Source organism: Carassius carassius, chromosome 47 (genome assembly GCF_963082965.1).
Source record: "Carassius carassius chromosome 47, fCarCar2.1, whole genome shotgun sequence".
Taxonomy (NCBI): domain Eukaryota; kingdom Metazoa; phylum Chordata; class Actinopteri; order Cypriniformes; family Cyprinidae; genus Carassius; species Carassius carassius.
Window position 1 is genome coordinate 15,488,480 of NC_081801.1, and position 21,945 is coordinate 15,510,424.

The 21,945-nt window shown below is 37.6% G+C and overlaps 2 protein-coding genes across 11 annotated transcripts in view; one reads left to right on the forward strand and one right to left on the reverse strand.

The window, feature by feature from the left end:
• The window catches only part of LOC132130019 (pro-neuregulin-2, membrane-bound isoform-like), an 88,948-nt gene extending 74,436 nt beyond the window's left edge, over positions 1 to 14,512 (reverse strand). For 9 of the 10 annotated variants that reach the window (XM_059541589.1, XM_059541588.1, XM_059541585.1 and 6 more), the window contains exon 1: positions 13,615 to 14,512. In XM_059541589.1, coding sequence (XP_059397572.1) covers positions 13,615 to 14,026 — 412 coding nt within the window. In that variant the 5' untranslated portion in view covers positions 14,027 to 14,512. Of the gene's footprint in view, positions 1 to 6,651; positions 6,768 to 13,614 lie in introns of those variants that run through there. The other variant, XM_059541596.1, reaches the window with a different exon arrangement.
• Positions 14,513 to 17,062: 2,550 nt separating this feature from the next.
• On the forward strand, positions 17,063 to 21,944 carry LOC132130316 (transcriptional activator protein Pur-alpha; the record flags this gene model as incomplete). Its single annotated transcript, XM_059541999.1, has 2 exons — positions 17,063 to 17,253; positions 21,164 to 21,944. A coding segment is annotated over exon 2 (708 nt), but the record flags the coding sequence as incomplete, so codon positions are not given.
• Between the last annotated feature and the right edge of the window lies 1 nt (position 21,945).

The window sequence follows — 21,945 nt, forward strand, 5'->3', positions numbered from 1 at the left end:
ATGAGCTTTTCAAGCACCAGCTATTCAAGGAATTGTTTACAGAAACACAGCCTGTGTCTTTAGCAACCGTGGCATCATATTAATAGGCCTCAAGTAATGACAAGTTAGACATTTGCTGATCAGGATACAGATGCTGCAGTGTTCTGCAGACTTGTGCAGAGCAGCATGTATGTGGTCTGAGCCCAGGGACGCACAAGTGCAGCAGGAGGACGCCTACCGGGTGTCCTTTAGCCACACACTACGCATGAGTCCTGAGTGGCAGCACTGTACACATGCTATACTGCAGTGGGAAAGCACAGAGTCTTCCGGATGAATAGTTGATGAGCAGCTTCTAGGCAGAAAGCAGAGGGGCAAATCTTTCCATTCAGCTACAAACTGTACCTCTCTCTTTCGGTCTTATTTACATCTCATACACTCATCTCCTTCTACATCTCACTCCTTTTCTCCTTGCTGTCAAGGCTGTAAACTACTGGGCCTTATTGGAAGGCTCTGTGTTTGGATAATGACAGAGGAGAAAAACCATACTGAATGTTCTTCAACCTCAGATCAGAGAAGAGGCCGTGTTTGTAGCCAGGGTCATTGACATTAAAGAGTGTCAATGATAAAGGAAAGGAAACCTTTTAAAAAGGAAGGAAAGTTTAGAACCAGGATTATTATAGTTAATTAACTAAAACCATTTTCCAAAATAGATTTTTGTTACATTTAAAAAAAAAAAAAAGAAAATCCAAAACTAAAAACTATAATATATCACTATAATATATCCATGGTCTGAAAAACTTAAAAGTTCTAAATAATAACACATTTCCATGAACTGTGCACTTACTGACTTATTTCTCATATACTGTATATTTTAGGGTAAATGTAAAAGTTTACAAATTTTTTATTAATTCATACATTTCATGATATTTTACAACATAAACTGACCTTGCTTTGTCATAAAAAGATTGAGTTATGATATTTCAAATGCTCTGTGATATTTCTATGACTTACTGACCATAACACACAGTCATGAGGGTTTGAATGTGTCTCTCCAAGTTATCATTTTCTTGTGAAAGTCATACCACATGATTTTGACTTTGCAGACAAGACAAATATTAATAAGCAGTGAATCAACTTTGTTAAAACATTATTTTATACACAAATAATAATAATCATAGAAGATTTTTCCAAACGACTTCATAAGGGTTTCCTTTCAAGAATTGTATTATTTATTGAGTTGCACCACCCTCCCATTTAGACTGAAAAACAGAGTCACGTCATTTGACCCGTCCTCATACATCATGAAAACCTGACTTCTTCCACTGTGACCATGTGACCTGTCATGACATCCTTCCTCTGTAACATGTACGCCTACATTACATGTGCACCAGATACATTATTTACTACAGAGGAAGATGCGCTCGAGGCAGAGATCAAGCAAACATTATTTTTAGTGAAGATGACATGGAGCTTTGAGCATAAGGATCTCGATAGAGAAGCCCAGTTTATATTTAGTCCAATAAATAGCAGAGGAGATGGACAGCTGGATTTAGTCTACACTTAAGAACAAATGTCACATCTAGAATAATGCTAAATATCATCACAGGCATAAACAAGCATGACTACCTTTCCAAAGAATAATCAATCCAGTACAAGGGATAATTCAGGGAATTTCCCATAAGAGAAAATAAGGATATAAACATTGTGTCAGGGCAAGAAATGAAAATAACACTTTGATGAATCTATAGGGCTATGCGTGCAGTGATACTAGTGATGCTTTCCAAGAGGATTAGTTGATCCAAAAGTGAATACCAATGTAATTTTATAGGCTCAAAGTTGCATTCTTGAAACGATTCCATGTTGGAATTTTTCTGAAGGCAAAATAAAAAAAATATTTAATTTTTAGAATATTAAAGCCAAGTGCAAATATAACCACAAGCAACAATCAAGTCTGAACAGATTGAAAATTTTTATTAAATGACCAAATTCGAAAGAATAGATCCTGTGGATACAATTGTTTTAGTGGCTAATTTCAACATCACTTTGACTCACAATATAAAGGTAATTTAGTCATTATAAACAATGCCTGAAACATGTATTACCTCATATCTGTGAATTAAAATTCTTCAAAAAGAAGAATGTGTCTCTAGATGATATAAATGTCATTCAAATTGGATGACCAACCTACTGTAGGATATGAAAATAGGTTCTTTAGAAAGCTAAACAAAACAAAAAAAGTAAAATAATATCCAAATATTAAAATCCATAACAGCATACACTAGTTAATTTTCTTGTTTAGAAAGAAACAAACACTTTAAAAATGTATCAGAATTGACAGAATTATTTAGTAACAACATGACAAAGCCTTTACTATTTCAAATAAGAATTTCACAATCCTACTCTTTTACTGTATTTTTTGAATCAAATAAATTCAGCCTTGATAAGCGTAAGAGACTTCTATGAAAGACATTTACACAATCTTACCATCCTCAAACTTTTGAACAGTAGAGTAAATTGCTAATTCATTAGCAGAAATGCCTGTTTGTATTTTATAGCATCAACTATTGCCAGAACAATTGCCTGACATGCATTTAATGAATATTGGGATGGAATTGAGACCGTCATTATAACCCAGGGCTGGAGTCTCTGCGGTTTGTATGAAATAATGAAGAAGAGATTCAGAGCAAACAGTACAGCGTTCCAGGAGCTTCACTATTTAGACCCCTAATGAATTACAGACATGCCTTTCACATATGAAACATACCAAATGTTTCAGAGAGTTTAAATGTTATTCTCTGTGGCAAGACAATGAGGCACAAGATTGATCTGAGCATTAGAACAGTTTAACATTGGTGATTAGCCACAATTACCCAGCATGTTAGTGTCAGACCTGATGAGAGTAACACCATAGTCACACTACGTCTGCAGGGTGCAAACTCCTGGGCCTGTTTGTAATATTTTTGGGGCTGTAAGAATCCTGTTCATATACTGCCTCTAAGTGGTGAATGTGATGCCTTCTTCTGTGGAAAAATCCCAGACAGCCAAAAAGAAACAGTAAGCAAAGATCTATTCTATTCTAATTCACAAATCTATTTCAAATATAGCATAACAAGTATTCGTTCTGAATTCAATAATAAAATAATTCATAATTTCTTGGAATTTTTCTTTTACACATAACTTCTTAGAGAAAGTAGAATGCTAAACAAACTCATCCTGCCTCCAGATAGTTTGCTGTGCCCATGCATGACATCTTGCCTGTATTTATTGCCCATATGGGTAAAGAAGCATGTACTAGGTACTTAAAAGTAATTTGCAGAACGTGTTCTCAATGCCTATATAAAAATGCAGTTAACTCATAAATGGTGTACAGTTCCTCTCTCGAATGCTCACAGTGCACCAGTACATTGAGTTCCAATAACAACACACAGCTCACACTCAACTGCCTTTACAGCTGGAGCCTGAATCACCGTGACTCAGATTTACAGCTTGTCAATTACAAGGTATTACGCAGGCTTGTCTCTGCCGCGTCTTTCCTGTCGTAACACTCTGCAGACAACCTAATCCCTAAGGGCCTATTTTCAGAGCTCTTTAAATTTATCACACGATGGACAGCTCTGCCACTACTGTAACCCAGCAAGGTCTCTTTTGTCACAGATACTGTGTTTAAAGCCAGAAATGATCACCTTCGCAGGGAAGGAATGCAGAGAAGTTAACCCTTGTGCAAGGCAGCATTTTCTGCAAAATGATGCTCTACTTGCTTTAATAGATGTTGTTCTTTATTATGGAATTCATTTATTCCCAGCACACTAAAAACTTCAAATATAAGAGGGTAGCCCTTGTTAAAGATATATTGAATGATTGAAAACAATATATACAGTAACATATAACCAACATTGAAGAATTTTGTAGTATGATCACTGTTGATGGTCATATTTTGTTTTTATCAGCTAAGTCATCATTACGAACAATGGATACTGTAACGCATGGAAAATGACTGTACCCACTCTGAATTTTGATTAAAGACACTTGAACTTTAACAGCATGCAAAACTACTTAAAAATTGTTTAAAACTGATGTTGAAAATGAACTTTCTGCAGTCATTATACATTTAATTATTTATTTGTTTAGATATTTAGTTTATAAGGGATACGGTAAATGTCTTCATCACTTGTGATAAATAGAAGTATTCACTTTCTTACTGACCCAAAACACAAAATATAACTTTGTTGGGTGAATTAGTTATACAATGTAATGGCATCCAGACATTTTTTGTGTTTGAATACGAAAAGTACAATCCAAAAGTGAAAACTGTTGTACATCCGTTGAATACCTAAGATGATATTTTGAAGAATGTTGATAACCAAACAATTGATGGTAGCACAAGCCAGTGACTTCCATAGTAAAGAAAAAATACTAAGGTAGTCACTGGCTGCCAGGTACTGTTTGGTTACCAACATTCTTCAAAATATATTGTGTTCCACACAATAAATAAGGTCATACAGGTTTGGAACAACTTGTGAGTAAATGATTACACAATTTTCATTTGAACTATTCGTGTTTTAGTGTCACAGCAACTGTATGAAAATGTAAAGTCAATACAGACCATGCAGCATTCTGTAGTTGAAGTGTTTGTTCACTAAATAGTGAAGCTCTGGACTACTGGTCTACTGTTCTGTGTGGATGTTGATATCACATAGAAGGACTGAGAGTGCTCAAGGTGGCTATATGAGGAGACATGAGCTGGCAAAGGGTTCAAGAGGAAATGCACATGGGCCAAACAGTCGAGACTGCTCTTTCGCTATAGAGTCTATTCTAGGTAATTAGTTGTCTTAGTAGCACTCAAGCAAGGTGGCCTGACTCTGTAATATCTGTGGTAAACTAACTGTTAGCATTACTGTTAATCTAATTGGCACTTGCTTGGCTGGCGCAGGACAGAAATACATGACTGCCATCGTTGCTCATGGAGGCTCGGTTATGCTGCCAGGTAGTTTTGAATTAATCACCTGAGAAAAATGTCATGTGACTAATGACTTTGGAGCTGCAGGTAAATTATGTTAGGATAATGTTATGATAATACTAATTGGCTGATGACACTGCTTGAATGTGCCCCATCACAATCTCTTTATTAGAAACTTTTCATGAGTTGTAAGGTCAAAAGCAGGAAAAAGCAAAAACAAACAAACAAATAAAAAACTAGAGAGAGAGAGAGAGATTATTTCTCACTTTTAAGGTCAGCGTAAAATTCAGTCTTAAGTGTATCAAAGTGAAATGGCTTCTTAGGGAAAAAACAGAGAAAGAACTTGATTTTGTGCATTTGGAATTGAGTGGATTATGTCTTTATTTGTTTTGCTTTGTTTTTTTCCGGCCTTTTTTATATATTGTGCACAGTTTAATCATGTATAATAATAACATTTTATAATAATAATAAAAAAATAATTGTCAATTTGATTAGAGCCTCAGTAAAATAAATACAAATAAAAATAAACAATTATTTGCCATATTATTATCATTATTATTGTTTTAATTAAACATAGATTTTACATAATTTTTTGCATTTTCTTTAGTCTAAACAAATGGTTACCTCAGAACGGCAATCAATGGCGTTTTTTTTTTTTTTGCAAATTACAAAAGGTGCAATTGCAATATTTACGAGTAGGGGAAAATCTTCATAAAATCATCCCTTGTCCACAAATTAAAATTCTATATTGTATGCTTTCTAATATATATATATATATATATATATATATATATATATATATATATATATATATATATATATATATATATATATATATATATATTAGAAAGCATACAATATAGAATTTTAATTTGTGGACAAGGGATGATTTTATATATATATATATATATATATATATTCTCTAGAATGTAGATTATATAATCAGATACATACAGTTTGCAATATAAATCATACACAGACAGAGAGAGCAGGATTATTACGCAGTATTTAAGTCAAGGTGACAACATGTGTCCCAGAGTACAGCTGACATGCTGGAGACCACTGGAGACCTGCTTCATTCATTCATACTGCTACAGTATGTCTCATGTCAGCCCTACGTTACGTACAACAGCAATGAAGTGAATGAATCTATCTCAAGAGGGAAGATCCAGAGCAAACTATACAAACGTTTATCATCATGCATGACCAGGATCGATAGGAAGCCTATCTTCGGTATTCCACCTTCAGTTAGTCGATCCACACCACTGCTTTCACCCGATTTTTGGGTGAACTATCCTTCTAAGAACATAAATGTTGAATGTTTTAAAGAAGGTTTCAACTCTCTTTGTCCATGCAATGAAAATCAGTGGAGACTAAAACACCAAGATATTAAATGATAGCAGACTTTTCATTTTTGGGTGAACTATCCCTTTAAGAACATTAAAGAAGATAATTTAAAGAGTGTTTGAACTGTTTTTGTCCATACAGTGCAGGTCAGAATGGAACATAACAACATTAGATCCCACTGACTTTCATTGCATGGACAAAAAAAAACTGAGATATTAAATGATGTCAGACATTTTATTTTTGGATGAACTATTCCTTTAAGGCAAGATGATGCTTTATTGCATTTTAGCTGAACTGCACTTCCCCCAAAAAATTCTTACTAAACCATTAACCACAAACCGAATGCAACAAAACTAGCTGGTTTTTACCGATTGCTTGTGTCCAGCTCATGAAATGCATTCTGAGCTAAGGCCTGTTTGTCTGAAGGGAATATGTGTGGGCGAGCTGCAGAGAGAGATTTTCTTTTCTTGGAGCTATGGAAAAGTGGGCCATGCTGGAAAGAGAGTGCATAATCCAGCTTTAGTATCCTAAATATGACCAAGTTTATAAAACTAGTGTTTTAACATGGCCATAACCCCATTTAAAATTATAACAAACCCACCCTGAATGTCCAGCAATAAGACGGCAGTCATCAGTTTCCTTCTTAGAGCCGAATCCAGCTTGTAGCTGAGATATGTGGCCAATCATCACTAAATGTGACCCTGGACCACAAAACCAGTCTTAAGTCGCTGGGGTATATTTGTAGCAATAGCCAAAAATACATTGTATGGGTCACAATTATCGATTTTTCTTTTATGACAATAATCATTAGGATATTAAGATCATGTTCTATGAAGATATTTTGTAAATTTCCTACCATAAATATATCAAAACTTTTTTTGATTAGTAACATGCATTGCTAAGGACTTAATTTGGACAACTTCAAAGGTGATTTTCTCAATATTTAGATTTTTTTGCAACCTCAGATTCCAGTTTTTTAAATAGTTGCATCTCAGACAAATAATGTCCTATCCTAACAAATCATACATCAATGGAAAGCTTATTTATGGTTTTGTGGTCCAGGGTCACAAATCTCCTCAGGCAGTTCACTCGTTACAGCCTTCTGAATCACGCACTATTTTACTGAGGTAAATTATCCATGTCAATCAGGAATACACATGAATTTTATTATGACAGGATCTCTGCATTTGGTCTGCCTAAAAATCCTTCACGTTTTAAATTTGACCTTAAATAGTTATTAAAAGACATATGCATCTATGAAGCAAGTCCTTCCCTCTGTGCGTGTCAATCACCAGCTGTTATTCTTATCCTGTGTCATGCAGTTTTTGCCCGAAAGCTCTTTCAGATCAATGATATTGAGCCACCGGCATATTCTGGACTGCCACCTCGATGCAGCTGTGACCTCCACGGAGGAAGGGAAAGACAGGATCACACATACCGAGGAACGTCAAATACTACAAACTTCCCTGTTATCATTTTAAAATCATAATTAACTAAATATCTCTTGCAAAACACATTTTGGAGAAATAACACTACACAACGGCACCCACCCACCTGTCACTCCTTGTGGGTAATATAGGTCTCCCTCTACAAAAAGACAAGAAAAACTTGTTTAAAAAAAATGTCTGTGTATTTCAGCAGTTTATATCAGTTTTGACATGTTTAGATGGTAAGAAACCAGATAAATTCTTATGCAGGATAAGTGCCTTTGCTTGATTTATATTGCAAATTTTATCTATCTGATTATATAATTTACGGAATATATATATATATATATATATATATATATATATATATATATATATATATATATATATTTACATTTATTCATTTAGCAGACGCTTTTATCCAAAGTGACTTACAGATGAGGACAGTGGAAGCAATCAAAAACAACAAAAAGAGCAATGATATACAAGTGCTATAACAAGTCTCAGTTAGGTTAACACAGTACACCTAGCATTGGATTTTAAATAATATAATATAAAGAAAACAGATAGAATAAAAAAAGAATAGAGCAAGCTAGTGTTAGAGGTCTTTACACATTCACACACACACATACAATTGCATAATTAATGAAAAGAAAATAGAATATAAAAAGATTGGAAAGTTAGATTTTTTTAAAGAATAGAATTAGAATAGGGAGTGTTAAAATTAGAGGGTCAAATAAAGATGGAAGAGATGTGTTTTAAGGCGATTCTTGAAGATGGCTAAGGACTCAGCTGTCCGGATTGAGTTGGGGAGGTCATTCCACCAGGAGGGAACATTTAATTTAAAAGTCCGTAAAAGTGACCTTGTGCTTCTTTGGGATGGCACAATCAAGCGACATTCACTTGCAAAACCCAAGCTTCTAGAGGGCACATAAGTCTGAAGTAACAAATTTAGGTAAATGGGTGCAGAGCCAGTGCTAGTTTTGTAGGCAAACATCAATGCCTTGAATTTTATACGAGCAGCTATTGGAAGCCAGTACAAATTGATAAACAGAGGTGTGACATATTCTTTTTGGCTCATTAAAAATTTATCTTGCTGCCGCGTTCTGAATTAATTGTAAAGGTTTGATAGAATTGGCTGGAAGACCTGCCAAGAGGGCATTGCAATAGTCCAGCCTGGACAGAACAAGAGATTGAACAAGGAGTTGTGCAGCATGCTCCGAAAGAAAGGGCTTGATCTTCTTTATGTTGAATAAAGCAAATCTGCAGGATCGGACAGTTTTAGCAATGTGGTCTGAGAAAGTCAGCTGTTCATCAATCATAACTCCAAGGCTTCTAGCTGTTTTTGAAGGAGTTATGGTTGACTTGATGGTGAAATTGTGATGAAACGATGGGTTTGCTGGAATCACAAGCAGTTCTGTCTTGGCAAGGTTGAGTTGAAGGTGATGGTCCATCATCCAGGAAGAAATGTCTGTTAGACAAGCTGAGATGCGAATAGCTACCGTCGGATCATCGGGATTGAATGAGAGGTAGAGTTGAGTGTCATCAGCATAGCAGTGGTATGAAAAGCCACGTTTCTGAATGACAGAACCTAATGATGCCATGTAGACAGAGAAGAGAAGTGGTCCAAGAACTGAGCCCTGAGGCACCCCAGTAGTTAGATGTTGTGACTTGGACACCTCACCTCTCCAAGATACTTTGAAGGACCTATCTGATAGGTAAGACACAAACCATTGAAGTGTGGTTCCTGAGATGCCTTTTGCCGGTAGGGTTGATAGGAGGATCTGGTGGTTAACTGTGTCAAAAGCAGCGGACAGATCAAGCAGGATAAGTACTGAAGATTTGGATTCCGCTCTTGCCAGTATTAGAGCTTCAACAACTGAGAGCAAGGCAGTCTCAGTTGAATGTCCACTTCTGAAGCCAGATTGGTTGCTGTCAAGGAGGTTGTTGTGTGTGAGAAAACTAGAGACTTGGTTGAACACAGCTCGTTCAAGTGTATTTGCAATGAAAGGAAGAAGGGAAACTGGTCTGTAGTTCTCTAAAAGAGATGGATTGAGGTTGGGTTTTTTAAGTAGTGGAGTTATACGTGCCTGTCTAAATGATGAGGGGAAAACAACAGTGTGGAGGGATGTATTGATGATGTGAGTGAGTGCAGGTACAACTGAGAAATGGCTTGAAGGAGATGAGATGGAATAGGATCAAGCGGGCAAGTTGTAGGGTGATTAGAAAGGATGAGTTTTGAGACTTCTGCCTCAGAGAGTGAAGAGAAGGATGTAAATGAGTGTAAGTTTGCTGGTGATATGAGCTTGACTGATTGTGGTGTGGAAAATTGTGCACTAATGTGTTTAATTTTATTAATAAATTTTATTAATTTTATTAATTAATTACTCCTGTAATGACGTTGCAAAGTCGTCAGCTATTAGAGATGAAGCAGGAAGGGGAGGAGGAGGACAAAGAAGTGAGGAAAATGTTTTAAAAAGCATGCGAGAGTTAGACGAATTGTTAATTTTGTTATGGTAGTATGCCATTTTAGCAGTGGAGACATTAGCAGAGAAAGAAGATAGGAGTGACTGATACTAATATTACATATTAAGGTCAGTAGTATTTCTGGATTTGCGCCACACCCTTTCAGCAGCTCTAAGCTTAGAACAGTGTTCGCGTAGAACATCAGATAACCAAGGGGCAGAAGGGGTGTTACGGGCTGGCCTGGAAGATAAGGGGCAAATAGTGTCTAAACAAGATGTAAGAGTGGAGCAGAAAGTATCAGTAGCACTTTTAGCATCCAAAGATGCAAACAGTTTAGGGGAAGGAAGTGAAGATGAAACCATTGCAGAAAGCCGGGAGGGTGAAAGTGTGCGTAGGTTACGTTGAAATATGACATGTGGAGGGGTAAGTGAAGTGTCAGGGACCATGTTGAGGTTAAGAGTGAGGAGGAAGTGATCCGACGTGTGCAGTGGAGTAACCAGAACATGATCAGTAGAGCAGTGTCGTGTATAAATAAGGTCCAGTTGGTTGCCTGATTTGTGAGTAGCAGTAGTTAACACTCGGTTGAGATCAAAAGAGGCAAGCAGAGTGTGGAAATCAGCATACAGAGGTTTATCTAGATGGATGTTGAAATCTCCAAGTATAACTAGGGGAGTACCATCCTCAGAAAAGGTTGAGAGCAACACATCTAATTCATCCAAAAAGTTACCCAGTGGTCCTGGGGGTCGATAGGTCTATAGGTCGATATCTGCATTTACAGGCTTTAAATCTAGGCTGAGCCATTAGGGACAGAAGAAGAAACATATTTTTATCTACAAAACAAGGCACCCGTCACATGACATATTTGAAAAGCTTGAGCCTTCCTGTCTGAATCGTGCTCTGTCCATAGAGACATACAGTCATGCCAGTGGAGGTCAGGCCGTGACCATTATCTTTCACAGACCTCTTTCAGGTCAAACATGTATGTTCACTTTAGGCATCATGTGGAACAGACTTTAGGCATCATGTGGAACAGAAGAAAAATCTGTAAGTGAATGGTAGACTGCAGTCTCACTGCAAAGCAAACCGTTTAAATAATTATGTTGCATCACACAAGTTAGTTCAATGCAGAGTTTAGATTCACTTGAGAGCGTAAACTGCAAAGTCATCTAGCGAGCACTCGTTGATCTTTGAAAAGAAGACATGGGAAAAGATTCTCAATTTATTGATGAGCTTACGATAGTTCTGGTTCAAGGCCTCTGTCTACTATGCTCTCATAAGCTGCATGTGCTAGCATATTGTAGTAAGTGTTTTAACATTTATTCCTTAAAACTTGTTAGTAATGCTTACATCACCTTAATTACTACAAATCAAATAATATTTTTCACTGTCAACGTATTATTGGACTCTCGTACTTTTTCATCACTATTTTCAAAGAACTCAGTCTCTCATCTGCACCCTTTTAAATCATTAATAGTACCCATTCTAGTATACTGGAATAGTCACTAACATCTATTGATAAACCAAAATTACACTGCAAAGGTGGCACAGAAGCACTTCTGATGTGGCATTTAGGTGTCTTTACACAGACTGCTCAGAGGTGGCATGAATGCATTTACACAGAAAATACAACTGTTTGCTTTAATTTAGTCAAAGTTTCCTGTGAGGGTTAGGTTTAGGTGTAGGGTTGGTGAATGGCGATAGAATATACAGTTTGTACAGTATAAAAACCATTAAGCCTATGGGATGTCCCCACTTTTCACAGAAAAACAAACATGTGTGTGAGTGTGTGTGTGTGTGTGTGTTCATTTATTAGATGCTGTGTCTATTAACGAGATGTTAGATTCGTCATCTCTTTTTTTGCAAAAGTTACACTGCAAAGGTGGTATAGAAGCAACTCTGAAGTGGCATTTATGTGTCTTTACATAGACTGTTTAATGCTGCCCAGCAATTACAATGGTTTATTTTGATACTATGAGCTGAGGTGGGTCTGAGCAAGCACAATTTAGCATGGCTTTTGTGTGGCTTTGTGCTTTTACAGTGAGTTTTGAGCAGGCAGAGCAGCCTTAAAAAAAGTTGTGTAAAGACACCTTAGTTACAGTTCCTTTTTTATATATTTATACTATATTATGTTGTATATTTAACTACAAAGTAGGCATGCATTCAAAAAAGTAATTTAGAAATCTTTCTAGCAGCATTAAAAAATGGAATAGACACCAGTGTGTAATTAACAGGTGCTAGCTTGTGCACAAAATGTATTAGTAAATCTAGCAACAATTGGAATACATATTTAGAAGTGAACAGTTGGTATTTGAATTACCAGACAACTTTTTTTTTAAATTGCTAACAATGGAATAGTTAGCCTACTTGCACTGGGATAGTGAATAAAGAAACTTTATTCAAATAATGAGAAACGGTGTCTAAGAAAAAAAGTTAGTCATGGAAATGAAAAATGTAGTAACCAACATATGCGCTAGTTAGTTACATAAACAGCATATTTCCATTCTCATCAATTCGACGAAGTGTTTCTCGTTCATTCGAAGAGGGGAGGACGGTCCAGCACCCTGGACAGCGACAATATTAACGCGTTACAAGTAGAAGCCCTCTGACAGTGGGCCTGTGGAAAACACGGTGTCCTGAAACTTAGTGACTGACAGAATGGTAGCACCTTCTAGTTATGTCATAACACTGAGAAAAAAATGCATTGTTTTTTTTTTCTTTGCAATTGCGAGAGTGGGATTTGAGCTGCCGCTTTGAATCAAACGTAGCATTTAACTGAATATAACCAAAGGTTAAAATGTGAATTCGAGGAATATGCCGTCATGAAGAAAATCTGAATTGATGGGATCAATTTTAATTTCTTATTATAAAAAGATAATAGGAATCCGGCGTGCAAACAGGTGAGACATAACTGTTGGCTGGAAGATATTCTCTGCTTCCTGAGTGGAGTTTTAAAGGCTCCACTCCCAGTGCCGTTGTTCTGAAGGCCCATTACACAAGCACAGACCAGCAACTTTCTATTCCCAACAGAGCAATGAGCTTTAGGTCCTGACGGCCACGTTTGAATCGTTCTGATCTTCTATACCTTTTCATATACGAGGATACAAGCTGTGGGCCCTGTCTAATCGTTACGCCATGAGCACTGCTAGCTCAGTTTATTGCATTTGTGTCTTGAGGAAAGAATTCGGTATCCTACAAATGAGCAGCGAGCTCGCGTTACTACAGCATATGTCTTTGCATATGCCTGACGATACCATGAAAAACCTTTAAGCTTTTTATTCTTGGCCAATATTGCAGAGACGCCCCCATAAGCCCCCATCTGTTACTTACACTAAACATTTGGATGTCATCCGCACCACACATAACCATACAACCGAGGCCGATGGCCAATGTAATTAATTTGGAAGCCCCTGCACAAACATTTTTTGGGCATAAACTTACCGCAGTCTTCACACAAGATCCTCCCAACATCTTTTTTCAGGTTCTTCGCACTTGTATCTAAGGGCGCAAACGACGCTTTAAAAACCAAGGGTTCATCAGTTGGGTCCATGAAAAATATATACTTGTGATTCTTCTTCACTTTGGCGCACGGAGCCTCCGAGCCAAATTCCCCAACGGTGACGAGTTGATCCCGCTCCAGACCCCCGCTGTTTCGCGGCCAAACGTACAGGACTTTGACATTCACACTGTACGGCTCCGCTGAGACGTTCTTAGGCGCGGACTGCACCTTGCCCTCAATCACCACGGCGGATCTGTAAGCCTGGTCCTGCAGGGAATTCAGACTCGGGGAGTAGCAGGCGAAGGAGACCCCGATGAGCAGCATGGATAAGTGTACCGAATCAAGCCTCCTCATGCCGCCAGCTTTGGCTTGATGGTCGGTGGTCGAGTTGCGGCAGGGCTGCGGGGCGATGGCGGCGGAGCTGGGTTGAAGGCTGAAGAGACTGCGAATAGGCTCCAGTAGCACGGCGGCGCGGCAGACCTTGCGTAAGTGTCCATGCCATCGGGAACCGCTGCTTTTTTCCGATAGATTTGCAATCGGGAAACACCAGCTGGGAACCGGAAACGGCGTAATGCTGCTAGGTTAATACAGATCCCTCAACTGCATTCTTCCGAAGCGCAGCGTAAAATGCAGGGAAAGTCGTGGACGCTGCCTCCTCTGAGGACACGAGCAGGTATCTGCAAGACGCCGCTAGTCAGTCTTTGCCCAGAAATTGCAGTGGTGAGCGCCCTATTCGCTACTGGCTGCTGAGTATCTTCCACTGCAGTCGAATGTGAAATGCTGCATTAAACTATTAGGGCTACTTTCGATATCCCCTCAGCACAAATGTTGTAAGAATCCACTTTCCGTATCCCTCGCGCCCCGCCTCTATCCGCCACCCCGATCTATCAAGGCAATATTCCCCACACGGCAGATTCAGGGCTGGGGTGCTGAAACGAACGCCCATGCGCCGGCGTGTGCGTCTTTAGCCTCCGACACCCCGAGAAAAATGGCCAATCCATGATCTCTCCCATCGCCAATCCTCATCGATTTTTTTAAAGAAAAAAAAAGAAAGAAAGTAAAAAGAAAGAAAAAATAAACACCAGAATGTATGGTGCAGGGAAGCGCCTGACTCCTGGAAATCGTTAGAGCACCGCAGAGGTTAGCGCTGCTTTGAGCGCGATGGCTAACAGTGCGAGTGAATGAGCTTTGAATGAGTTTTGCGTCTCATTCCATTACTAAATCATGCCCTGCATTCAGGTCACATACGCCGTTCTGCCTCAGAGAGAGAGGGGAAAAAATCATAGTGAGGCGCTGCATCAAATCTATAGGCTACGACTGGTATTCGTTGCACTGCTGATGCCTGGGCGAATGAGAACATTTTTAACAAATGAAATGAAGGAACATTCACTTCTGTAGCAGCAGAGTGCATCAAACGATGATAAAGCATTTATAGACACATCGTGTTGGCAGACACGGAATGATTAAAAGGAGATTATAAATATCATCAATATTAGACTTTAACAGGTTAGGAACAATAAATAAATCATTAACTAAATGAAGGCTGAACCTGTGGCTCTGCAAAGTATTGAAGCTACAACTTCACCAATGGCGACACCTACTGTTCTATGCGCACGCAGACAGAGCCATAACAACTTTCTAACATGTAAGATGACTGTGAGGAATCATGGGTAACAAATAGCACAAGTTGTAGTCCCTCAAACCTTTTTATTTATTTAAATTTAAATTAAAGAATGTAAACAAAAGTAGTACAGTACCAGTGTCCCTTAATTTGAATATGATTTAGCACAAGGCACAGTGGCGATAGTTAATAAACTATCCTTTGCTGAGGTTTTACTGCTTATTTGTAGGATGCTGAATGCTTTCCTTAAGATACTATTGTAATCAACCGAGCTATAGTGCTCATGGCCTAACCTACAGGACCAAAAAAAAAGAGGAAGAAGAAGAACAAAATTTATTTTGTTATAAATATATATATATATATATATATATATATATATAATGAAATATAAATATTAATTTTGTACATTCTATTGGACAAATAAATTGTAAGTGTTAAAGTAGTGCATTGTGACATAGGGTTGAAAGTTTTGCAACTCATTTAGTGTGTGCAAGGTCACTTCAAGGTGTTTGTTAGAAAAATAGATGAATGCCATTATTTCTATATCTGCTTTTAAATAATGAGATGATTCATATAAAAATAATTGAAACAGGGTTCGAGTCGAACAATTAAAAAAAGTTTAAATGGATTTAAAAGAGGAGATGCTTGTCATTAATGGGTAATCTCGAAAGAAAGTAATTGACCCTATTTAAATAACGCATGTAAAAGCTTAAAATAAGAGTTTAATAACTAAACACTTATTGATCTTCATGTTAGTGGTTTAGAAATGTTACAAGGTTCTTTGCTTGTAGGTTACACAGACACAATTCGGAAATGAACAAACATTAGAAACGCATTGACGAGACTCGGCGGTTACTGTCCATGGTTCTGAAACAGCGCTGCCCTCGACCTCCCACTGACCAAACGACACTAAACTACAAAATAAAATAAGAGTTTAACGAAATTATTCTTTAGTCTTTATAAGGTACAACCACTAAAAATTAATCCGAAAATTAAGACATGACACAGTCCGAGTGTACACGTGATAAAATGACACTTGCAAGCTACACATCATCTTATCTCTATAAACCATTAAATCATATCAAACATGATAAACATCTTATTCACGCTTTTCTAAACACTAAAAACTTTTAATTAAATGAGTAAGTATCCTCTGCATTTCCATATACACCCTTGAAAATGTAATTATTTAATGTCACAATGAATCACCGTAAGTTTTACAAAGCATCTTATCTTGTTTTTCCCCAAATTCTGAGTTGCCTTTGTAGATTTAAAAACTGCATTAGGTTGCATTCATAATTGGTCAGAAAATTAATTCTAGGTATCATTCGTTAACAACAAGTGAAGGCCTTCTGGGTTATTTGAAACATCCCACTTTGGTAGAATTCACATGATAGAATTGATAAAGTAGAACCAAAAAAAAAAAACTAATGAGAAACTACAGTTATGTAAGGACGATAATAAAGCACATGTGCATATTACTTTCGCATACACAATTTAACAACCCTGTAAAAAGGTGACCGTGACACTAGTTTTTCGATTCTACAATATCTGCTGCTTCTAACACACCTACTCTACTCAGAATAACCTATGTATAATACAGTTCATATGAGATGTATGTGAAGTAGCCTATTCTCCAACATCAAAACCGCTAAAGCAGCTGGCTGCAATACCGCGAAAGCAACAGTGCGAGGCGCAAGAGACATTTGCTTTTCCCAAGCTGAGCGTGCTGACATCAGACTCCACGCGTCGCGCACAGCGTTGAGCTCCTGCGTGCGTCCGTCTCCATGCCACGACTCGCTCTTTCGTTCCATCTTGTGACCGGCGCATCAGTGAAGAAGCACCGCGACAGTGTTTACAATAGGCCTTCGGGGCTAACAGGTTTTCATCTTTATTTCTGACAGTGTTCAACTGCGAAGGGCTTGCACTGGGCTAACGCTCTGCCTGCAGACTGAGCGGGGTAAGATATGCTGAACCACGTCGCTCGTTATGAGGTCTGCGACTTTGGCAACAGCACTGCACTTTACGATCATATCTCATGGTATTTCGCGGTATAGCTACTTGTTTTTTGTTTGTTTGTTTGCTCAGTTTAACAACCACCGTGGGCAGATATCACAGACTGCTTGCGCAAACTCGTTAACCGTTTACAGTGCTGACATACAGCGAGGTTGTCAGACTCTGTTGCGGCAAATCCAGTGTGCCATTTAAGCTTGACTGTGGCATACCGTTATGAGTTCAAGCTTACAGAGTTCACCTTAGAACAAAAAAAAAACACCTTTATATGCTCATGAATTGGAGTGGACGGTCCCTGTTTCCTTTACTCGGTGTCTTTTTTTACACACTGTCACTGTCACTGAGTTTACAAGTGCATTAGAAGTTTCAAATGACAAAACGTTCAAAAATTGTCAAATGTTCAAATGACAATTAAGAACAATCAGTCAAGATATTCTTCATTCTAGCAAGCAACAGGCCACAGAAAAGTTAGGGACCACTAATTTTTATGTTTAGCCCAAGGTAATATATGCTAATTATTATTATTATTATTATTTATCAGGGAGGAAACACTTACCTTAGACCCTTACCTGGAATGCAAACATTAAATGCATTTTATTTACTATATATTGGATTTACTTTATATTAAACTCTCTTCGAATTATAAGAATTACATACATGAATTTTATTTATTAAAGCATATGCTAGAATAGACATGCGTATGTGTAAGCAATAGAACACATTATATTTTCTTCCTAACCATACAGGCCCGATGTTTATGAATGCTATTTGTATTCGACGTGTGCTTGGTCTTTAGAGAAACATTAAACATTGAAAAAATAAATGGTCTGGTAATGTACGTTCATTCCATCTAATTATTGCATTTCTGAATTTCAGTCATTTTCAGTATTGTAGTGTTTGTTTTTCAAGGCTTGCATAAACGCTGCATATTCCTTATTGCTTTATTTTAGGACTGAGGAGAATAGCATGTAAATATTCCTTCTTTTTTTCCTGTTTATTACCCCTCGTACAAACCTAAACGAAAATGCCTGCATGGAAAACACGTCAAGGCTCTCTCAACTGAACATTTCTTGTTGTAGTACTGTTGGAATATGTATGTTGAAAGCATTAAGATTTTTCTTATCTTTTATAGCTTGCAATGGTATTACAGTTGTAACTTTAAGGGTAAAATAACATTAATATGCAAGAAAATTGATTATTAATGACGATGTGGTATTTTTACGTCCACCGTTTGTGAAAGTAAAAAGGTACGATTAGACGCATCAGAATATTTCAATGTACAGTCCCACTGAAAAATGCGTTTTGTTTTTCAAATCCGATACGTCTATCACAGTTGTACTAATTATTTACAAACAAGTTGCTAAATTATTATTATATTTTTTTTCTAAACTTAATTATTAGAGAGAATAAATTATTGAATGCGTGAAAAAATAATAAACGTTTATTTAAAAAAAAAAAGTCATTACTTTCCAGGGTTAAAACTTACAATTTCAATTAAATTACAGAGCAGTTGTGTTAAGTTAAAGAAAACCAATTCAAAACATTGGTGTAATTATCCAGTCGATTTTAGTTTGATGTTTAAGTACCTGAGTTTGGATATGGGCAATATTTCTACAACGACAGAAAAACACGCAAACAATCTAATGACTAATAAAAATCGAAATCAAAGTGAGGGATTTCTACATTTATAAAACAGTTTGCTTAAAGAACACGTTTATAAACGTGTAAATAAATACTTTTAAAATTTACATTGCCAACCAGTTTTAAATTAATCTTATGCATGCGTTTTGTGTGGATTGAAAAAGAAAATATTAAGAAACAAAGCATTTAGATTTGATTAACATTATGGTTATGGATTTTAGATATTTTAGTAAATTATATTATATTATTCTACTCGTTTAATTTAGTATTTTTTAAGCAAATGTCTGAAACCCATTATTCATTTTCCAATGTGCAATAAATAAATATTTAGTAAAAGCTTATATTTTATAATAAGACTATAGCGTTTAATAGCTGAGAACAGTTGTATTGAAGCAAATTGCATGAACTGTGTTAGTGTCCTTGTAATATCGCCACGCTTAGTTTTAGGTCTAGAGATATTCCCCTGCGTAACGGTCATTCAACACAGGCTACATAAGAGCTCTTAACCGCTTTGGTAAGAAAGCATCCATCACAATTAAAATTAAATTAAATTAATAAAATCTTAATTAAATTCGAAAACATATATCCTACAATTCAACTGTTAGGCCTACATTATTTTCTTCAAACAGACATTGAAAACAATATCACCACAAAAGGCTTCTTTAGACAGCGAGGTTTCATTGGCTTCATTTAATTAAGCCTCCATTTATTGCTTAAAAAAAGGAGATTTTTTCGATATTAAAATAAAAGCTGAACAACTAGAAAACAACAAATATCTGGAGATGTTATCTAGTTGATTATAATGAATGATTTGCATCTGATAAAAATAGATAAAGCAGCATATGTTAAATAAGGCTGGAGAAAAATAACTAGTAGGCTATGTACCAAATAAGTGTGCGACATAAACCGAAAATGCAATATATGTAATCACGCTTTTACCTCTAACATTATCATCAGGTACTTTTTTTCCACATGTTTTGGGAATGTCCAATTGTTGCCATCCTATGGACTCGTGTGAATTTTATTTATATGTGTCCTTTTTAATACAAATTGATTACATGTCTAATGCAGGTTTATGTCTTCTCAATGACGATTTTAACTCCTGTATAAGTTAATTAAAGAAGAGAATGTTGTTTGCTGGATTTACAGCTGCAAAGAAGACCGTAATACAAAACTGGTTTACTCCGCGCGTGTGCAATAACATTTTGGATTCATAGCCTGCTTAATAGTAACTTGTGAATGTATAACAGCACGAATTAACAAGGCTAAAGCAGGCCTACCATTGATGCATGGCAATGTTTTTCGTCCAAATTTTTGGACTAAAGGAATGACCATATAAAGTTATTAATTTTTCAGATTGTAAATTATTGATAAGTCTGTTGCTCCCCCTTCCCTGTTTGTTTGTATGGATGTTATTTTGTTAATCTAAAAATGAAATAAAAAGTTGATCACAAAACAAAAACCCCTAACTAAAATGCAACCACCTTAAAATCTGAAGAATGAACACTTAATTTATTTATTAGCTCAAATCATAGCCATAAATGCATTTGCATCAATACGTGCATACGAATGCACCTGAAAAAATTATTTCCAATAATGTTTTTATGTTTGCCATGACAAAAAGGCCGACGTGCATTAAAGTACTAAATGAACTAAATGAAAGCCTATCAAAACACAACCGGTCTGCCCGAAACGTTTATGTTAGCCAGTTTATATCGTGCAAAATGTCTCATAGGCCTATGCGTAAATTCCAGCGGGGTGCGTAAGCGATATAATTAAGAATTTTAGACATTTTTATCACTTCGCATATAGAAAACTCAATTTTTTCCGTTTTCGGCAACTCCTGTACAATTTTAACCAGTGTTTTATCGTAAGTATTAATCGTTTTATACGTTACAAACGAATGCAAATATAGAGGATAACGACTCTTAAGCAAATGGCTCCTGTATCTACTATATAAAGACTAAAAAAACATTGACGGCATGGAAATATAGAATAGCCTATTCTATATTAATCCACGGTAAAGGCAGCACACACGAACACAATGAATTGAATATTTGACGGTCTCTTTGAATTAAATTTATCATCATCATCTTCCCAGACAGACATACTACGTGATTAGAGCGTGCAGCTGCAGTGTTTTAGACCTTCTGTATGATGAATTCATTCGGAATCTGCACAGGTCTGAACAGCGCTCGTGTTCTCTCCTCACACAGATCTCGCGAGAGCGGTGGCGTGGCTGCTTGGCAGTAGCTTGCAGTAAGACAGAGGGAGAAGGCAGGCAGCATCATGGCGGACAGAGACAGTGGAAGTGAGCAGGGAGGAGCAGCCACGGGCCCGGGTGTCGGTTCCATGCACCCAGTGACAGGAGGGGCGGGCTCGGCTTCCGGGCTGCAGCACGAGACACAGGAGCTCGCCTCGAAGCGGGTTGACATCCAGAATAAACGCTTCTATCTAGATGTAAAGCAGAACGCGAAAGGCCGCTTCTTGAAGATAGCAGAAGTCGGGGCCGGGGGAAACAAGAGCCGCCTCACTCTCTCCATGTCTGTGGCTGTCGAGTTCCGCGACTACCTGGGGGACTTCATCGAGCACTATGCCCAGTTAGGGCCGAGCAATCCTGACATTGCGCAGGACGAGCCGCGGCGGGCGCTGAAGAGTGAGTTTCTGGTCCGGGAGAATCGAAAGTACTACATGGATCTGAAGGAGAACCAGAGGGGCCGCTTTCTGAGGGTCCGGCAGACCGTCAACCGGGGGCCCGGCTTGGGATCCACGCAAGGCCAGACCATCGCTCTTCCAGCCCAGGGACTTATCGAGTTTCGCGACGCGCTCGCCAAACTCATCGACGACTACGGAGTGGAGGACGAGCCGGCGGAGCTGCCCGAGGGAACCTCGTTAACTGTGGACAACAAGCGCTTTTTCTTTGACGTAGGCTCCAATAAGTACGGGGTGTTCATGAGGGTAAGCGAGGTCAAGCCCACCTATCGCAACTCCATCACAG